The sequence below is a fragment of the Carassius gibelio genome, chromosome B23 (genome assembly GCF_023724105.1).
Source record: "Carassius gibelio isolate Cgi1373 ecotype wild population from Czech Republic chromosome B23, carGib1.2-hapl.c, whole genome shotgun sequence".
Classification (NCBI taxonomy): Eukaryota; Metazoa; Chordata; class Actinopteri; order Cypriniformes; family Cyprinidae; genus Carassius; species Carassius gibelio.
Genome location: NC_068418.1, coordinates 4,536,007 through 4,554,393, shown reverse-complemented (window position 1 = coordinate 4,554,393; position 18,387 = coordinate 4,536,007). Strand labels below are relative to the sequence as shown.

The following is an 18,387-nucleotide window of genomic DNA, read 5'->3' as shown; positions in this document are numbered from 1 at the left end:
TGTAGAGTGATAACAACTGGTGCAATGTAAGTTAAAATTTCTACATTTTATTTTCAGATCAATTGCATGCATCCAGTATTTATAAAACATATATAATAATAAATAAAATTAATAATAAAATTAATATTATTATAAATAAATAAATAATAAAAACACTAACGGTGTTAATCACCAGCATTACTTTCTAGTACACGTTTTGCTTGTGGGTTTTACTTGCCAGTACTGACAGACACGACGATTGAAACAGCGTGTAATTCTCTGGTGTGTGTGTTTCTCGTGGGATGGGTTGTCATCTGTGGACCGCCCCCTCCGCCGGACTCCTGCTCTTTCTCTGCATTCATCCTTCAGCACAGGGCACAGGAGCGCAGGAGCCATGGCCGTGTTCTCAGCGCTTCATCTGCTCGTCCTCTTCCAGCTGCTCACGTCGTCTCTGGCTCAGGTAAAACTGTTCATCCATAACCTGCCCGAAACAATATCGGAACACATCAGTTTGTCAAATCCGTGACTGGAGATTAATTGTATTCGTCTAAGGTTCGTTTATAAACGCTTTGTGGACTGACTGTATATATATATATATTTCAGGAATAATGTATTTAGATGTTACAATATATATAAAAAAAGACCAGGTTACCTTACAGAACTTTTTTTCTTTCATAGAGTAATGTGATCGTGGCACAATAGCGTCTTTGTGAGATCTTTACAGTGTTGGCCATTTGTTGTTCTTCATCTTGGTCTTTTTCTGTCTAGCATTTCAATGTAAATCACATTGTGACTAGTTCATTTTCATTTAATGAACAGATTCAATTCTAGCTTCACTCAGAAACCTGACATTTTGAGCTGAGAGCTGACACTGTAGGCATTTCATTTATTCACAGATTTTTTTTATTTGTTGATTCTCATTCATGATTTCATGTTGTTTATGTGTAAAGCAAAGGCCGGGTCCTCGGGGTGCACCAGGAGTGCCAGGACCACTGGGACCCCCAGGGAAAGACGGCATCGACGTGAGTTCCAGCTTCATGTGTTAATTTATTATAAATACTGTTTCCTTAATCTACGTGTGTTTGTTACACATTTTAGGTGAGAAACAAATTATATATAAATATATTTTCAAAATTCAGAAAAATGACTGAAAAGATTATCATTTTGTGTATAAAAAAAATCTGATTAATAATCTTAAACTTTCATGCAAATGACCTTCATTATATTGCATGTGTGAATAGTGTTGTTTTGACTGTTTTAGACAGGCTGTTAATGGTAAAGGAAAAACTCTAAGGAATTTACGCATGCAAACGATGAAAGCAGTGAATGTTTCCTCAGTAAACGAAAATGGTGCAGTGACAGAGAGCCCATTCATTCAGCTTCCAATCAAACACAAGCGTCTAGGGTTTCCCAGCCCCAGCGTTATTCAGCTCAGCTCAGAACAGCACTACCTTTCATAACGCAAAGTTCCTTCATACAGAAATACATGATCACTTATAAGTCTAACGTTAAGTGATTGTCATCTGTGCAGGGTAAACCTGGTCCTGCTGGACTTCCTGGAAAGCCTGTGAGTATCTGGATGTGCTCCCGTCTAATACTTTAAAGCACTTGTTTTTAAAGTTATCTTTGCTTTTGCATTTAACATGCATCACAAAGCTCATGTCTCTGATAATGTTTCTGGCAGTGCTTCTCTATCTAGATGTTGTGTAAATAATGCAGCAGAGCAGGGGAACACTGAGCAGTCGAATGTCATGCTTTAAACTCATCCTTATTCTCTTCTAAAGACTATGTGCAGTGCTTTTTGTCTGGTTGTGCTGTTAGAGGCAATAAATAAAACATAAACACATAATTGTATTGCATGAGGCACAATGTTGTGAAGTGTCTTCTGATTGCAGGGGCCGAAGGGTAAAGCAGGTAAACCTGGGGCCGCAGGGAGCCCGGGACTGCATGGCCTCCCCGGTGTGGATGTAAGTCACAGCATTTTCAGTGACTTCTTTTTTCTCTATAAAGCAAAGAAATCATTTAAGCACTAAACATAATAGTCTCCTGGTCCTGAAAATGTCCTGTTCTGCAGGGTTTGACCGGTCCGGACGGTCCAGCTGGCAAGGACGGGCCGCCAGGAGCAGCAGTAAGTCACTCTCAGTTTTGTTTGAGTGCTCGAGTCTCTATGCAGGACATGCGTTACACTCTTGTGTTTTTGAGTCCTAAAGCGTAACACAGCAGATTTAATGAGCATCAGCTGACTGTAGATGAATGGGGGTTTTTCTCTAATCCAGTTTGGAATGTGAAGTCGTCCCGGCACAGGTTTTCTGTTCATTAGTTTCATGGAATCAGCAGGAATCACTGTAACTCTGTGTGACTGATAGACTGAGCAGTGGTGTGTGTGATGTCTTATAACTATGAAAACTGTGTGTTTGCACAACATATGGCATGAACTGTTTGACTGCAATAGAAACATTTTGTTTGTCTCATCAAATAATGAGCTCAGAAAGAGATGTTCAGAGTTTTATTGGTGAAATATGAAATGTTTAGTTTGACACTCCATTTTTGTATACAAGAAATCTAGTAGGAAATATATAATATGAACAAACCAAGTGACAGATGTCCAGTGGACAGTATCGAAGGCCAGCTATCATGAGGGGGTCTCCCGTCAGCTCTTAGCTTCTGCTGTTTGATTTATTTACTTGTGTAATGTTGCTCTTCTGTTAGTTTCATTGCTTCTACTCATTTGTAAGTCACTTTGGATCAAAGCATCTGCTAAATAATTACATGTACATTTATTATTGTATTTATTTATTTATGGTTAGTACATAACAGAAAACATTATGCACATTTTAAAAAGAAGCTGTCGTAATTAAAGTAAATTAAACATTGACTAACAATCTTTTTTCTTTTCTTACTTTTTTCATAGTTTTATCTTAAATGAAAACTGATCTTTCATATTACAGCTTATTTAGGTTTTGTTTATGGTGATATTTGTAAAAAGACAGAAATTGACCTACACTGGGTAACATTTTGGCGAATGTCTAAAGAAAATATATAGTAAATATATATATTTAATAAGTACATATAAAATATAATACATTTTAAATATGGTACACTAACTGTAATAATACTCAGATAATGTAATTCTTTATAATGTGCAGTCTGCTCGGTGACATTATGTAGGGTGATTTTTGATGTTAACAACTGAAACTCTACTTCCCATGGGACTTAATGGGGAGATTAAAGAAATGACCGGTACTATCAGGGCTGGGGAGTAATGGAGCATCTGTAACTTAGTTATGTATTTGTAAAATATGCCAACTGGTCACCCGGAGTGCAGAAATATAATTGGGTAAACTGGCAGTGGGCGGGTTTCACAAACCAAATAAGAGACCGAGATTTGGGTCCTGAATTTTCAGATAAACATCTTTTTTAACTTGACATGTTTCTTAAATATCTGCAAACATATTATGGTATTTTTATGATTTAGTAGAGTCAAAAACTTACATACAGCACCTTTAAAGTGTGTATGTTGTAATCTGCAAATTATGCATTAAAACATATTTTAAAAATAACCTTCCCAGTCCAGTACATATAGTGAAAAAGTACTATATTTTGTAAAGAAGTTGATTTTGGATGCAGCGTCACAATTTAGTATAATAATTATGTGCAAAAATAAATGATTAAGTCTAAATACTTAAGTATGTGGCACTGTGATGAACAACACAGCAAATACACAAATCTGAATGGCCATTTAAATACGTTTTACAGCTGCTTTATTTATGGGTTATGCTGCATTTTCTGTAGTTAAGCTCCATCTGCTGTCAGAGAGTGAATGTGCCTTCATTTCAGCGCGTCTCTCACGTGTTCCTCCATGTGCTTCACATGCTTGCTTGTTTACATCAGAGCACACAGAGTCTTTCAAGCTGCATACAGCGGTGTTGTGCATTTTGACCAGTCGATGGGAATAGGACTCTTAAAATGCATTCCAAATTCTGAATAATTTGTAATATATAATTATTTATGGTATTTAGAAGTGCCCACGATAACAATATTGTGCATATTCATTATATGATATATCGCATTACCGAATACCGGCACAAGTCTACTTTCTATAATCTAAAGAAACAGCAACTCTATAGAGGTTTGCCCAAGCATTGTAATTATTTTGTTTTCCCAAACTAATTTTTGCATTTGCATGGTATATTATTTTTTCTGCGTAGTCACGAGCACCATAAACGTAGGCCTGACCACCAACAATGTTACTAAAAATGCTTGAATTCATTACACAGCCCCCCAGATAGCAACATATGTACCGTGGAATGATGTCACTGGCGGACCGCTCCTGTTTGCCAGATCTGGGCCACAAGCAGGTCATAGCAAGGCCACATATCAGCCAGGAGCAAAGATATAAACCACACTGGACCTTATCTGAGCCACAAAATCTTCATATGTTATTTATAAGAGCCACAGCTTTATATGAAATCAACTGAAGATAAAAAACATTAACTCTCTGAAGACCTCAGCAGAGGAGGATTAAACAATTCCACCAAAAAAAACCATTTCCAGCTTCACCAATTACTAACCAGACTGATTTATTTCAGTTTAGAGGTCTACAGAAGTTCTTATTGAGAATTAACAGGGGTTTAAATCTACCATTTGTTTCATTTGGAGGTTATTAGTGTTTCCATTAGCTAGGCTCTTACCCTTATTACAGTTAGTTTGTCTTTGCTGGCTGTTGTGATGGTGTGTGTCAAACACATTTACAGTAGGAAATAAAGAGAAAATAAGATTAGGTGGTGATAGTCAGCTGTTGATGGTTCATCATAACGTGTGATGTGTGAAACAAAGACTAAAGTAAAGCAAAGCTGGTTCACTCCTATACTTATGAATGGGAGAAGCTGCAACATGCAATATTGTGGAACAATCTTCTAAATGAAAGAGCCGATTGCTGATTGGTAGTCACTACAGTCAGCTGTTAGACTCTGGTTCTCCTAGAAACCTGAAGCTAGACCAGCCAGTGCACACACACAGTCATGAGCGCTGATTGTTGCTGATTTGAAATATGCAATTTAATCGTGAGTTCAGCCAGCAGTTTTTGAGATTTCAGGGTTTATTTAGATAGGACTTGGTCTTGTCTGAGCTGCCTGAAGGTGTTGTTAATATGGCCAGCATGTGAACAGACTTTCTATGAAAGGGACTTTGTGTGAAATGAAACGGCATCATGTTTTAAAGAGTGGCTTGATTACATGCGTGAAATAGTGGATGATGTGCACAGAACATTACCAAACTCAGTCACACACAAGTGTAGTAGTGTGCAGACTCTAGGGATGTTTAGATAACTACGAATTCACATGCTTACGGTTTCTGAAAATATGTGGCTTACATTCTTATTTTATATTCTGTTCTACACTATACTGAAACATTCTATTCTATCAGTTTAAATTATTCTATTCTGTTCTGTTCTATCCAACCTAATGAATAATTGCCCTCAAAAAGGAATAGTACAAGCAGTACTCTTCAACATGAGACAGTTCTTCTGCTTTCTCAGACTTTTATTTTGACCATTGTTTTGTTTGTGTTGTTGTAGGGTGACCCAGGACCCCCCGGACCAGACGGACCCCCTGTAGGTGCCAAGCATCAGTAAATCCACAGTAAACACAGTCATAAGAGGTTTCAGCATGTTTGCCACAGCCGCACAATAAGATGCTCTCCAGTTCAAGCCCACACCAGTGTTTTTCTCATTCGTCACATTACCTACATTCACAAAACATCTGTACACCAAGAGTGCAGTATCATGATGTAATGTCAGTCAGGGACTTGTCTTAAGTTGTCTTCTCTTGTCATCCTCAGGGCAGAGGCAGACCAGGAGCTCTGGTGAGTGAAACCCATCCTAAACCCCAGTTAGAGAAAGAATGACCTGAGAAACACTCATTAGTTCAAGGTTCATTTGCTCTGGCTCTTGCTTGGGCTTATGGTGATTTGTTATCTAGTGAGGACACTCAATAACAGAAAATGAATGTGCAGCCAGTGTCAGGCGTTTGAGTTTGTGTGTGTTTTCTGATCTCAGGGTCTTGCTGGAGCTAATGGACTGCCAGGTGGACCAGGACCTAAGGGTCCGCCGGTGAGTGACTGATCAGTGGCTTTTCACTCAAAAACAGCGAAGACGTTTGTGCACAAATGAAAAACAGTGTTCTGGACGTGTAGAGAGAACAGAGACAAGCAGATGAAGCAGATGAGCTGCAAACTGGCATTCGATTTTGAATTTTGTGAAGTTTGATGCAATCCACTGAGAATAGAAGCACACAGATCAGGAGAGAGATGTGGTTGGATGTGTATTTGCAGGTTGAATGACAAGCTTTCTGTAAGATACTGTAGACAGCAGCTTTAGCACAGTTGCAGGATGAGTGTTGTGAAGAGTGACCTGGGTTTGTGTCGTAGGGGCCCGAGGGTCTTCCAGGACTCCCTGGTCTTCCAGGCCCAGACGGACCTCCTGTAAGTACCTGCACTGTGACGAAAACACATTCATTTTATTCAAACAATTCAGTCTCATCTATACGTCTTCCTCTTTTCTTAGGGACTCCCAGGAACACTTCCTGAAGGCAATGGAGATCTGCTGGTATGTTAAGATGCTCTACCACTTTCACATGAAAACTATTGTAATGCACTAAAATAATAATAATAATAATTTAATATTAATTACATTTTCAATCAAGATTCTAACTAAGATTAAGATTTAAAAAACATTAGTCAATGTGTCAATGTGTCTCACAAACATGAATGGATTATTGCCACCCAATTAAAAGCTTCTCAAGGTGTTAGATCATTAACAAACATGAAAAACACACTAATGCTTTAATTAGAAGATTGGCCCAACCAAAGGGAACGCTAAGCGCTATAATGGTGAGTCTGTGCATGCATATTGATGGCATGATTGTGTTGTGTGCAGTGTCCGGCCATCTGTCCTCCGGGTCCTCCTGGACCGCCGGGAATGCCTGGATTCAAGGTACTTGATCTCAACAACACCAAGTAGAGCACGACGTCTCTGCTGTTGACTGATCATCTCTCTCAAGCTACTCTCACACAGTCTGCTCTAAACATTGACATAATACAACAGTAACATGTCTGTTTCTACCACAAACTGTGTTTTGGTTTAGGGTCACACAGGTCATAAAGGGAGTAAGGGGGAGCTGGGGAAAGATGGAGAGAAGGTGAGATGAGCGAGCCACATGAGTGAAGCACAAGCAGAGAGCAGCTTGTGGGTAATGTGTTTGTGTGGCTGTCTCTTCCCATCAGGGGGATCAGGGGCCACCGGGACCGCCGGGAATCCCGGGGACAGTGGGCTTACAGGTGGGCTCATCAATATCACACCAATTCCTGTTTAGTTAGGGATCCAAGGACCATAAACAACAGAAATAGGTTGTAATGCCAAGTAATAACATTATAAGATGAACACACACTACTAATGTTAAAACTGGCTCTGTTTGAATGTATATGAATTTTAATGCATATATGGATTATGTACACATAGGAAATATTTTGCATCATCAGATGCTAAATATAAACCGCCTTTAACAATTCTGTTGTCAGATATTGGACATTAATGTTTAGTTACTGTGAAAATCCTCTGGTCGGATCTGTTTACTCCTGCTACTTCTCATTCATGTATTTGATCAAATGATAAAGGACCCCATTGTTAAAGTTGGTTAGAAGAGCAGGATAGAATGAGCCACTGTTTATTTTGACCAGACATGAAGGATATGACACATCTGTGTCCAGGTTTCATTGATGTTTAGTGTGTAATGGTGTGTTACAGGGCTCTCGAGGGCTGAGAGGACTGCAGGGGCCGGTGGGAGCAGTAGGAGACAGAGTAAGACCTCAGTTTGATCACACCTCACATCTTACTGAAATCGAGATCACATGAACCAAACAGCAAGCCTCGGCCGAGTCCAGACCGCTGTGCTTCTGCTTCTCTGTGCAGGGACTGCCGGGCTTCAGAGGAAAACCTGGGGTCGCTGGCATCATTGGAAAAACTGTGAGTGTTTCCTCACTCCTTTAAAGCTTTAATGTGCGTGTTTCTGTTCATAAATATTAAAATCGTAATTTCAAATGTGTCTTCTGAATAGGGTGATGCTGGTGAGAGAGGACCGCAAGGTTTCAGAGGACCCAAAGGAGAGATAGTAAGCACATCACGCTAGATATAGTGTCTTCTAGGCCCCTCATGCTTATTTCAGTGTAACATCAGAGTGATTGTGATATTCTTCCTCTGAATAGGGGAAAATAGGCCCCAAGGGACTCCCTGGAGGTGTAGGACCTAAAGGAGAACCGGTGAGGAACGGTTTTATTCACTGACTCTTATGAGGAGCGTTAGATTTGCCCATTATAATGCTGTGTGTGAACCGCAGGGCATCCCGGGCAGGGACGGGAAGGATGGCACCCAAGGGCTGGACGGTGAAAAGGTAATCAGCAGCTGGTTTAGAGAGCGCTTATTTGTGGTGATGCTGACGCTGTGTGCTTGTGTTGACAGGGGGATGCTGGGAGACCTGGAGTAGCTGGTGAGAAGGGACCTAACGGCCTGCCTGTACGTATTACACCTCATTACACTGAATAAACATTCATACGGCAGGAGGAGAGGAGTGTGAGGCAGGGCAAGTTCATTTCTATAGCACATTTCATACACAATGCTCATTCAAAGTGCTTTACATAAACTCAATTAAAATAATCCATCAATAAAATTAAAAATCTTTTTAAATGACCTAAAAATGTATTTAAAATGAATTAAAACAGTTAAGATTAGCAAATGATTATAAATCAAATACAGTGAGGAACCCTGCTCCAAATGCAATGACTTCCATCTTCTCCTTGTTCAACTGAAGAAAGTCCTGGCACGTCCCAGCTGTTAATTTCATCAATGCATTCACAGTCAAATTAAATAGTGAGATTTCATTTAGGAGAGCTTGTGGTTGTTCTGTTAAATGATCAATGTTGAGTGCTTCATTTCTTTGGAGTAGCTTTGTTTTCTGGGTTTTGAATGTGTATCATTGTTCAAGTCACAACCAGCTGAACTCTATCTGTGTGTAATTCAGGGTTTGCCGGGAAAAGCTGGTGCAAAAGGTGCCAAAGGAGGAGTTGTGAGTATATCAGTCTGTTTGCAGCTTCCATGTGAGTTAAATCATGTTGAGCTGCATCACAAGTCAAATAGATTCATATAACAGAGACGTAGAGAAAATTGTCATCATAATGCCACAATCATGGTAATGTTTCAGAAAGATTGATTTTTAGACTAGACATCCTCAGTGAGATTATATAAACTGAATTAAACTGGAATATTACACTGGGACACTGTGGAATAAAATAAATAAAAGAACCTCTCTGAGGAGAACCGGTAAAAAGCAACGGTCATCCTGATACATTGGTCTCAGTGGTCTTATGATAGCTGTGCCATCTTCTTTGGTGTTTCTGTGGTGTATAACGCAATGATCCTTCTCCGTTCAGGGCGGTCCAGGAAAGATGGGAGAAGCAGGGCCGTCTGGAGAGCCAGGTATACCTGTATGTATCTGACTCGTGACCTGATACCAACCACTGCATGCAGCAGCCAATGTTTCTGTGACTACACAGCTCAGGTGTGTGTGACTGCTCCCACAGGGGGAGATCGGCGTCCCGGGAGAGAGAGGAGAGGCTGGACCCCGGGGGGTGACTGTGAGTACTCTGCTCTGCTCTGCTCTTTCTGAATCAGCTGTCTGTAACATAATGATGTCAGCAGCTGACCATGCTCTTCATGTTGATCAGGCTTTCTCAAGCCGCAGGGATGGCATCAACTCTTTGTGCTTGTTTAACAGGGCGGCATTGGTCTAGCTGGAAACCCTGGACCACAAGGTGTTAAAGGATTCCAGGTGAGTTGCATTATGGGATCACGTTACGTCTTCTGAAGGCACACAGTAAATGTCCTTCATCATCTGTGTGGCTCTGAGCATGGGAGCAGCGTTATGAATGTTTCTGTTTGGTGTTTCTGTCCAGGGTGTGAAAGGGGCTTTAGGAGACCCCGGTCTGCCTGGTCCGACTGGAATCAGAGGCGGCTTCGGTGAGCGGGTGAGATAGCAAAACATCTGAAAACGTCTTCTCTATTCTGAACATCAGCTGTCCTTTTCTAAAAACAAAGAGGGTTTGGTTTGGTGTAATCACAGAGACAGTAAAGAGCAGTAGACCTGAGGTCCTGGAGACTGAGACAAAGCTGATCTGTGTTCTCTGATCTGCCTTCTTCACTCAAACACACACATGACTCTCTCTCTCTCCGTGTGTGTGTGTGTGTGTGTGTGTGTCCCAGGGTCCAGTTGGAGCTGGAGGGCCTAAAGGAGACATGGTAAGAGGCGTATCTGCTGTGCGATGACAGAAACATATGATGATTAATTACACAGCATGTTTTGGTATGTTTAGGGAGTTGCTGGAAGTGATGGTTTGCCGGGAGAGAACGGGGAGCCGGTACGTAACGCTGTTCACATGCGGCTCAATGTCTGATAGTCCTCCCATTTCTGACACAGACTCTGTTTCCTCTTACTTCAGGGTCCGTATGGTCCCGTCGGACAGAAGGGAGAGGTGGGATCTCACTTCATTTCATCTCGTTTTCCTGCTTTCTCACTATTTGCATATTTTTTGAATGAAAAATGTATTTTAAACTTGTATATATACAGGTTGTTGTTTTTTAGCCGTGCAGTATGTCACATTTACAAATTCACACACACATAAAGTTATTATTATACTTGTAATTAAAAGTGCCTGTAATCAGATCACAGTTGCGTTTAATTACTTCAATTGAGAGATTACTTGTGCATTGCAGAGCTTCATTTATTTATTATTATGAAACTTCATGAGATTGTGATTTAAAGTGTGATTTTAGAGATTATAAGGTAACCACTTATTGTATTATTTCTTAGAAATCATTTAAGCATATTATGAATAAAATAATAAAATGTATGAATGATACAATTTTAATTATTAATTAATAATTTGCTATATTGTATTGTGTATACTATATATTAAATGTTTACATGGCCATGACAATCTCACAAAAGAAATAATAATAATAATAATAATAATAATAATGATAATGATAATAATAAAACAAAATCCAGTAACACTTGTAGTGGAGAGAACTTTTAATTATATATAAAACTGATGTGTTTTAGCCTGAGAGGCTTCCTAACGTTATGAAACCAGCACATCTAAAAATCATCTCTGTTTTAAATTACTCATTAAATCTCACAAAAATAAAAAACGATTAACAACCGTTGACCAGTTTCAGTCACACCATCAGGATTCCTCCATGCACATCATGTGACTGTGCTATGAGACCGATACCCTGACTAACCAGCGGACCGATCTTATTCACATGAGCTCTGTTGTTTTGGTCGTTCTGAAATCCCTGAGCAAAGTCATGTGACACACAGCACTTATGTTTGAAACATTCCCAAACACATTAACTGAATTATCATGATATATCTTGATTCTCTCCTTTATAAATGATGATAAACTACAGTGGGCGATGGTCAGAGTAACCTAATAATGTGATCTATTAACTATACATAAAAACCTTGTCTGTTCACTGAATTAACATCACTCTTCTTGTGACCTGAGCTGTAGTTTTGAACACAGCAAAGCTCTTATATGGTGAATTTGAGACCAAATGCAAAACATGTTATGCTGCTACCTGAGGAAGTCATTGCTCCTTGTGGTTTTCCCTGTCTTAGTCCGGTAAGCGTGGCGAGCTTGGAGCCAAAGGAGTTGTAGGACCACAGGGAGAGACCGGAGCCAGAGGTGCACCTGGAAAACCAGGACCGATGGGATTCCAAGGAGAGCAAGGTTTTCCAGGGGTTCCTGGGAAGACTGGTGTTCCTGTAAGCAGCTGCCAGTCAACATGTGTCTGTACTGTGCTATAAACACAGAATCTGCCTCACGAGTGCTGCTGTGATTATGTTGTAGGGCAAACTGGCTAGTGAGCAGCACATCAGAGAACTGTGTGGCTCCATGATTGATGGTAAGACCTCTGCTCACCCATAAACTGCATTAATGAACAGGTTCACAATGAAACCTGAGACGTATTGTTGGTGTTGATCTCAGATCAGATAGCTCAGCTCGCTGCTAACCTGAGAAGACCTCTGGCTCCTGGTGCTGTGGGACGGCCTGGACCACCGGGGCCTCCAGGAAAGCAAGGAGAAGTTGGGTCCATCGGTCACCCTGGATCCCTCGGCCCACCAGGTTATAGAGGACTGCCAGGAGATCTCGGTGATCCTGGTCCTCGAGGTGAGAGACGGGTCATGGAGGGCTTTTTTATTACACAAAGGGTTAAAAGGATAAATGTGTACAATGCAGTGTCATTAAGGTTGCATTATAGTTAATGTTAACTGTTCATTCTTCGCTCAGATCCATTAAATAATATCAAGACACAATTTTTGAATTTGGTTCATGTAAAAAACACTGTTGTATATGTAAAAATGCTTTAGAATGACTTTTTATTGTTAGTTCATGCTAACTAAATGAATCCGTATTATACAGTGGCACCCATATTTCCTCAGGACTGGCTTTATCTGCAGCTGTCCACCTTATTAATCTGTTTTCTGTAGTGTGCAAGACTTCTGGTTCATTAACCGCTGTAGGGAAATAACAAGAAGAATAACAAGAGCAGTAAACAGGAAAATGGTTTGCTCTTCAAATCAGTGTGTTCAAAATTAAAATAATACATTAAAATAGGGTGACCATACGTCCTCTTTTCCCTGGACATTTTTTCCTCTATTTAGGCAAGGTAACTTCATTTAGGCAAGGTAACAAAACATCTAATTCTTGCAATGTTTTTTAAATGATAGTATGCTGAATTAGTTACTGCTTTGACATCACTACTGAAACTAAGGTCTGTCTCCAGAATCACACCACGTTTCCTGTCTTGATTTTTAGTTGTTAGACCCCTAGAGTCAAGGTATGCATTCACCTTGAACACTTCATCTTTGTTTCCAAATGCAATGACTTCAGTTTTTTCCTTGTTTAACTGAAGATAGTTCTGGCACATCCAGCTATTAATTTCATCAATGCATTGGCAGAGGGAGTCAATGGGGCTGTAGTCATTTGGAGATAAGGCTCAAACGCAGCACTGAGATCTAGCAATACCAGCACCGATATTTTGCCAGAGTCACAATTTAAGCGAATATCATTTATTATCTTAATGAGTGCTGTCTCTGTGCTGTGATGCGTTCGGAAACCAGATTGAAAATTGTCCAGGTATCCATTTGAGTTTAAGTTTTTGTTCAGATGATTAAAAACTACCTTTTCTATAATTTTACCTATAAAAGGAAGATTAGATATTGGTCTAAAATTGCTCAAAATAGTGTTATCAAGATTGGTCTTTTTCAGGAGGGGCTTTACAACTGCAGTTTTTAGGGAGTTTGGAAATGTCCCAGAAAGAAGTGAGGCATTCACCACTTCTAAGAGATCTGCTTTTAAGCAGTCAAGCACACTGTTGAAGAAAGATGTGGGAAGTGTGTCAAGACAACAGGTTGATGATTTTAGTTGCTGCACTATGTCTTCCAGAATTTTGCTATCAATTTTTTCAAAAATAGACATAGTATCTTTTTGATATTTTGGCCGAATCTGTCTGACCTCTGCATTACTTGAGGATGTGCTAATCGCCTTCCTGATATTGATGATCTTCTCAGAAAAGAAGGATGCAAACTCATTGCATTTGCTGTCTGAGAGCATTTCACTGGGAATCCGACTTGCGGGGTTTGTCAGTCTCTCAACAGTGGCAAAAAGAGTAGGAGTGTTATTTAAGTTACTGTTTATAAGGTTTGAGAAGAAGTTCTGTCTAGCTGTGGCTAGTTACACATTAAAAGCATGAAGGATGTCTTTATAGATGCTATAGTGAATTTCAAGTTTCGTCTTCCTCCATATCCGCACTGCTTTTCTGCATTGTCTTTTCATAGTCAGATCTGCTATTGATCTTCTCCAAACTGATTTCTGTCTGTTTGTTTTCTTACTGACTATTATTGGTGCAATATCATCAATAACATTCTTAACTTTTGAGTTGAAGGAATCAAGGAGAATATCAACAGAGTCTGCAGAAATGCTTGGTGTTAAAGATATAGCCTCCATAAATAGTACACTTGTGTTCTCGTTTATGCATCTCCTTCTGACAGAGACAGATCTAGATTCAGTGGTAGCAGAGATCAATATATCAAAGAAAATACAGAAGTGATCAGATAGTGCTACGTCCTTAGTAACAATGGATGAAATGTTTAGACCCTTACTGATGATTAGATCCAGAGTGTGTCCACCTTTGTGTGTGTGTCCATGCACATGCTGAATCAGGTCAAAAGTGTTTAGAACCGTTATCATTTCTTTTGTAGTTTTGTTTTCTGCATTATCTATGTGAATATTAAAATCCCCTGCTATTGCATAACAGTCAAACTCTGAGGAAATTATTGATAACATTTCTGTGACCTCTTCAACAAAGGCTGGAGAGTATTTTGGAGGCCTGTAAATAATAATAAACAGAATGCGTGGAGCACCTTTCAGCACAATCCCTAGATATTCAAAAGACAAGTACTGACGAAATGACACTTGCTTGCATTGATAGACATCTTTAAATAGAGCAGCTACACCCCCACCTCTCCTAACAGTCCTGCAGACACTCATGTAAGTGAAGTTAGGAGGGGCTGCTTCATTGAGGATTGTTGCACTGCAGCTGTCTTCAAGCCATGTTTCATTTAGAAACATAAAATCCAGATTGTTTGTGGTTATAAAGTCATTGATTAGAAATGATTTATTTTAGTGAGCGAATGTTTAAAAGTGATAACTTGATGGCAGTGCTTTGTGTCTTTACATCAATCTTAGTTTGATGCATAATAGGCCGCAGATTAGATGAGTTTGCCCTTCGGCTTGAGAAGGCCTTAGACTTTCTATCACGTGATAAAACTGAAATAGAGAAAGCTACAGGCACACTGGGTTCCCGCTTGTTCAGTAGGCATTTGTGAATGTTGCTGCTATTATAGCGGGACCCGACACATATCACTGAGAGCTGCTATCAGTTGTTTTTGGTTCACCTTCAGCAGATAGAGGGTTTGGGCCCTGGCGTTGTGGCAGCGGTCGGAGAGCTCTCACAGGAACAGGGCCCACAGGCTTTGGTGGTATCATTCTTCCCCACATGGATGATGATTTGATTTGCAGTCTTGTGCTTCATCAGAATGTTCTGAAGTTCCTTGTTCACATCAGAGACCGTTGCTTGAGGAAGGCAGCATGTTGTTGTAGTCCTGCTACGGATGTTTCTGATAACACTCACCCACTATCAGAGTCCTGGGCTCGGCTGCGCTCTGAGCTGAAAGCCACTGTCTGCTCGACCTTGAGCGCCTGTTAGTAGCGGTGTTAGCTGCTGGCTGATCCGGTCTATGTTTAATCACATTTGGGGATTCCTCACCCACATTTATTAATGCTTCAAATCTGTTCTCCAGATGTATAGGGGGTGGTAGAATACCAGTATTTACAAACCTTGTCATAGTCGAATCTGGGGTAGAGGAAGCTACGGCAGCTAAAGAGTTTTAGTTTTAGCGTTTGTGCCAAAAATAGGTTGTTTGAGCACTTTGCTGATCTGCTGAATTAAAAATCCTAAAAAAAAATACAAAGCAAAGCGCAGAGCAGTAAGCTACGAACGCCCCTCGCTATACTGTGATGAAGTGTGTCCCGGTCAGGACAAAAACAATAAAACCCATTACAAACAAGGCAGGTGTTGCATCCAGTGGGAACTTACTTGTGCTTTCAAGCAGAATATTATTTATTTATTATATATTCATCTTTTTACAATTGCTAAGACACATTTTTCAACACTTAGAGAGCTGCTTTTTTCCTGCACTCTTTCAAAACTCTTCACAGTTCTCCCTACCAAACTTTAGTTTGCACAGTAGTAAAGGTCTTAAGGCACGGTCACACTAGACTTTAAACGTGCAAAATTATTTCGGACGCCACTGCGAATATGGGCGGGAGCAAGGTAAAACGGTCTCTCCTCAATTATCACAACATGGATTAATATGTGCTTGTACTGTGTCTTTTGCGACGGCATCGAAAGCGTCTTATTATATTTTACTCTGTATCTCTCTCTATATAAATATATACACCCTAAGGAATAAAAACAATATAAAACGTCCTCATTCCAATGTATCATCTGTTCCTGTTGACACTATAAACCGTGCAGCTTCTTTTATTTTATTTTTTATAATCTTTTAAATATGTATTATAGAAAATAGGACGCTCCTCTACGGCTAAAGTTATAGCGCTTCCTTCATTTTTGAATTTCTGTACAGAGAGGTCACGCATTGACGTATCGATCTTCTACTGGTCCGACATCTTCACGTGATGCGAATTCACAGGTCAGAGTTCACCAAACTTGAACTTTGGAACGCAGCAAAATGCGAAATTTTTTGCATGAGCTTGCGTTTCCGGTCTGACGCATTCACATGCGTATGAATGGAAGTCAATGGAGAGAAAAGTGCAGTGTGACCGCCCCATTATGCAGAAGCAAATCAACAAAAAACACCAACATCACATACATAGTGTTTTCTTCTGTCAATATTCTTCACTAAACAAAAATAAGACTTGCCACTGGTGAAAATTCACTGCAGTATTAATGTATTTGCGTAATGCCGCCCAAATGTTGACGCAAAGAAAGCAGCGTGGTTTCAGTAACACAGATAGTGTTGAAGCTGGGTCACACAGTGGAGTCAGTCTCTTAACTGTCCATGGCTTGTGTACTGCACACACATCCGAGCTTCATCACTGTGTCTGTCACACCACTTTGTTCCTCTTTCAGGCTTGAACTGATGGTAAAACTAAAGACATTATTAACTGTCTTTACATTTATTTTGAAAGAAGAAGCTTGCGATTATGGAAAGGGCCGTTACATTTCTGACGAGTGCTTGTGGTGTTTGGCCAATCACATTACACTGGGTGAGTTGGCCAATCAGAGCAGACTGTGCTTGTCAGAAGGAGGGACTTTGTAGAAAATTACATGTTTGAGAGGGACCTACAATAATGTACAGTATTTGAAAGTGTTTTTGAACATTAAAGCATGTCAACATTCTGTTACACCAAATAATGATCTTGAAATAAAAGCATCATATGACGGGGTCTTTAATCATTTGAGCGTGTTTTGTGTCAGTGATAAATGATCCTCGCAGACTGCTGCTGTGCTCACTGTGTGAAGAGTAGTAAGAAACGGGTGTTAAAAACCTGCTGTGTATTAATGTTTTATCCTTGTATGAATTCATAAAGCACATTCCAGAATGAATTTGGATGCATTAATTTCCTTAGGGGACGTCGGCGAGCCAGGAGACAAGGGTCCAGTGGGTAAAGCCATCGAAGGGCCCGCTGGAGACCAGGGTGAACCGGGTATGTACAGACCGAATGTGAAGCAGATTATTAACAAAATAAAAACTCATCTAACACAGCCCTGCTGTGTAACCACTGTCAAAATATTTACTTAAAAAACACACATTTGCTAAATTATTTGCATGAAAAAAAAAAAGAAAAAGTTGGGTCAAAACAACCTGGGATCGATTCCCAAGACCATGCCAGTGGACGTGTTTGACTTGATTAACTATACTGTACAGCTCAAACTAAACCAAAGATAAGTATATGAGTAACCAATGAGGAAAAGATTATATGCAGAGCTTGTTACAACTAATCTGGATTATGATTCATCAGATTCTCCCTAATTCCTCTCTTAAATCTATCTTTCTGAAGTAGCCTACCACTTGCATACACTCAGCATGTTTAGTGGACACTCAAACAGAGATCAGTCTGTAGTCAGGAGGCTACACTGCATTTGACAAAAATCATTTCAGGTTTAAGAGGTGTTTCAGCAGAGCGTCCACTTCTCAATTATCACTCAGTTACAAGGTGTTTGGAAGGCTTTTGTCTTTCTAACACATTGAAATGCACAAGGTCACGTTATTTCTTATTTACATGTAATGCAGGGATTCACAGGGATCCTCTTTCACCTGATATATTCATTTGAAGTACCACTGAGATTTTAAATCAATTTCAATTATTACATATCACAGTTCTCTGACATTGGTGACATGACATGCATGCACACAAATAATGTCGTTTGTGTTTTATTTTGATTGATGTGAAAACTTAAATTGATTTAATTCTACATCATGATTTAATTAACTTTTCAATAAGTTGTTCAGTAAGATAAGTTGTGCCAAAAGTAGTCTGTTCATCTGTGACGCTGGAGCACAAAAGCAGTCTGAAGTCTCTGGGGTATAATTGGAGAAATAGCCAACAATACATTGTATGGGTCAAAATTATAGATGTTTCTCTTACGCCAAAAAATCACTAGGATATTAAGTAAAGATCATGTTCCATGAAGATATCTTGTACATC

General features: G+C 39.8%; 1 protein-coding gene across 1 annotated transcript in view; it reads left to right on the top strand.

Moving 5' to 3' along the window:
• Nucleotides 1–318: 318 nt before the first annotated feature.
• LOC128011277 (collagen alpha-3(IX) chain-like) overlaps nucleotides 319–18,387 on the top strand; it is a 19,263-nt gene continuing 1,194 nt past the window's right edge. The window contains exons 1-31 of the mRNA XM_052593505.1: nucleotides 319–439; nucleotides 930–1,001; nucleotides 1,511–1,546; nucleotides 1,875–1,946; nucleotides 2,054–2,107; nucleotides 5,555–5,590; nucleotides 5,818–5,841; nucleotides 6,035–6,088; nucleotides 6,406–6,459; nucleotides 6,542–6,583; nucleotides 6,914–6,970; nucleotides 7,122–7,175; nucleotides 7,261–7,314; nucleotides 7,781–7,834; nucleotides 7,946–7,999; nucleotides 8,091–8,144; nucleotides 8,239–8,292; nucleotides 8,370–8,423; nucleotides 8,492–8,545; nucleotides 9,051–9,095; nucleotides 9,460–9,513; nucleotides 9,610–9,663; nucleotides 9,804–9,857; nucleotides 9,982–10,053; nucleotides 10,289–10,324; nucleotides 10,399–10,443; nucleotides 10,525–10,557; nucleotides 11,709–11,855; nucleotides 11,941–11,995; nucleotides 12,079–12,261; nucleotides 17,308–17,385. Coding sequence (XP_052449465.1) covers nucleotides 374–439; nucleotides 930–1,001; nucleotides 1,511–1,546; nucleotides 1,875–1,946; nucleotides 2,054–2,107; nucleotides 5,555–5,590; nucleotides 5,818–5,841; nucleotides 6,035–6,088; nucleotides 6,406–6,459; nucleotides 6,542–6,583; nucleotides 6,914–6,970; nucleotides 7,122–7,175; nucleotides 7,261–7,314; nucleotides 7,781–7,834; nucleotides 7,946–7,999; nucleotides 8,091–8,144; nucleotides 8,239–8,292; nucleotides 8,370–8,423; nucleotides 8,492–8,545; nucleotides 9,051–9,095; nucleotides 9,460–9,513; nucleotides 9,610–9,663; nucleotides 9,804–9,857; nucleotides 9,982–10,053; nucleotides 10,289–10,324; nucleotides 10,399–10,443; nucleotides 10,525–10,557; nucleotides 11,709–11,855; nucleotides 11,941–11,995; nucleotides 12,079–12,261; nucleotides 17,308–17,385 — 1,855 coding nt within the window. The 5' untranslated portion in view covers nucleotides 319–373. The remainder of the gene's footprint in view (nucleotides 440–929; nucleotides 1,002–1,510; nucleotides 1,547–1,874; nucleotides 1,947–2,053; nucleotides 2,108–5,554; nucleotides 5,591–5,817; nucleotides 5,842–6,034; nucleotides 6,089–6,405; nucleotides 6,460–6,541; nucleotides 6,584–6,913; nucleotides 6,971–7,121; nucleotides 7,176–7,260; nucleotides 7,315–7,780; nucleotides 7,835–7,945; nucleotides 8,000–8,090; nucleotides 8,145–8,238; nucleotides 8,293–8,369; nucleotides 8,424–8,491; nucleotides 8,546–9,050; nucleotides 9,096–9,459; nucleotides 9,514–9,609; nucleotides 9,664–9,803; nucleotides 9,858–9,981; nucleotides 10,054–10,288; nucleotides 10,325–10,398; nucleotides 10,444–10,524; nucleotides 10,558–11,708; nucleotides 11,856–11,940; nucleotides 11,996–12,078; nucleotides 12,262–17,307; nucleotides 17,386–18,387) is intronic.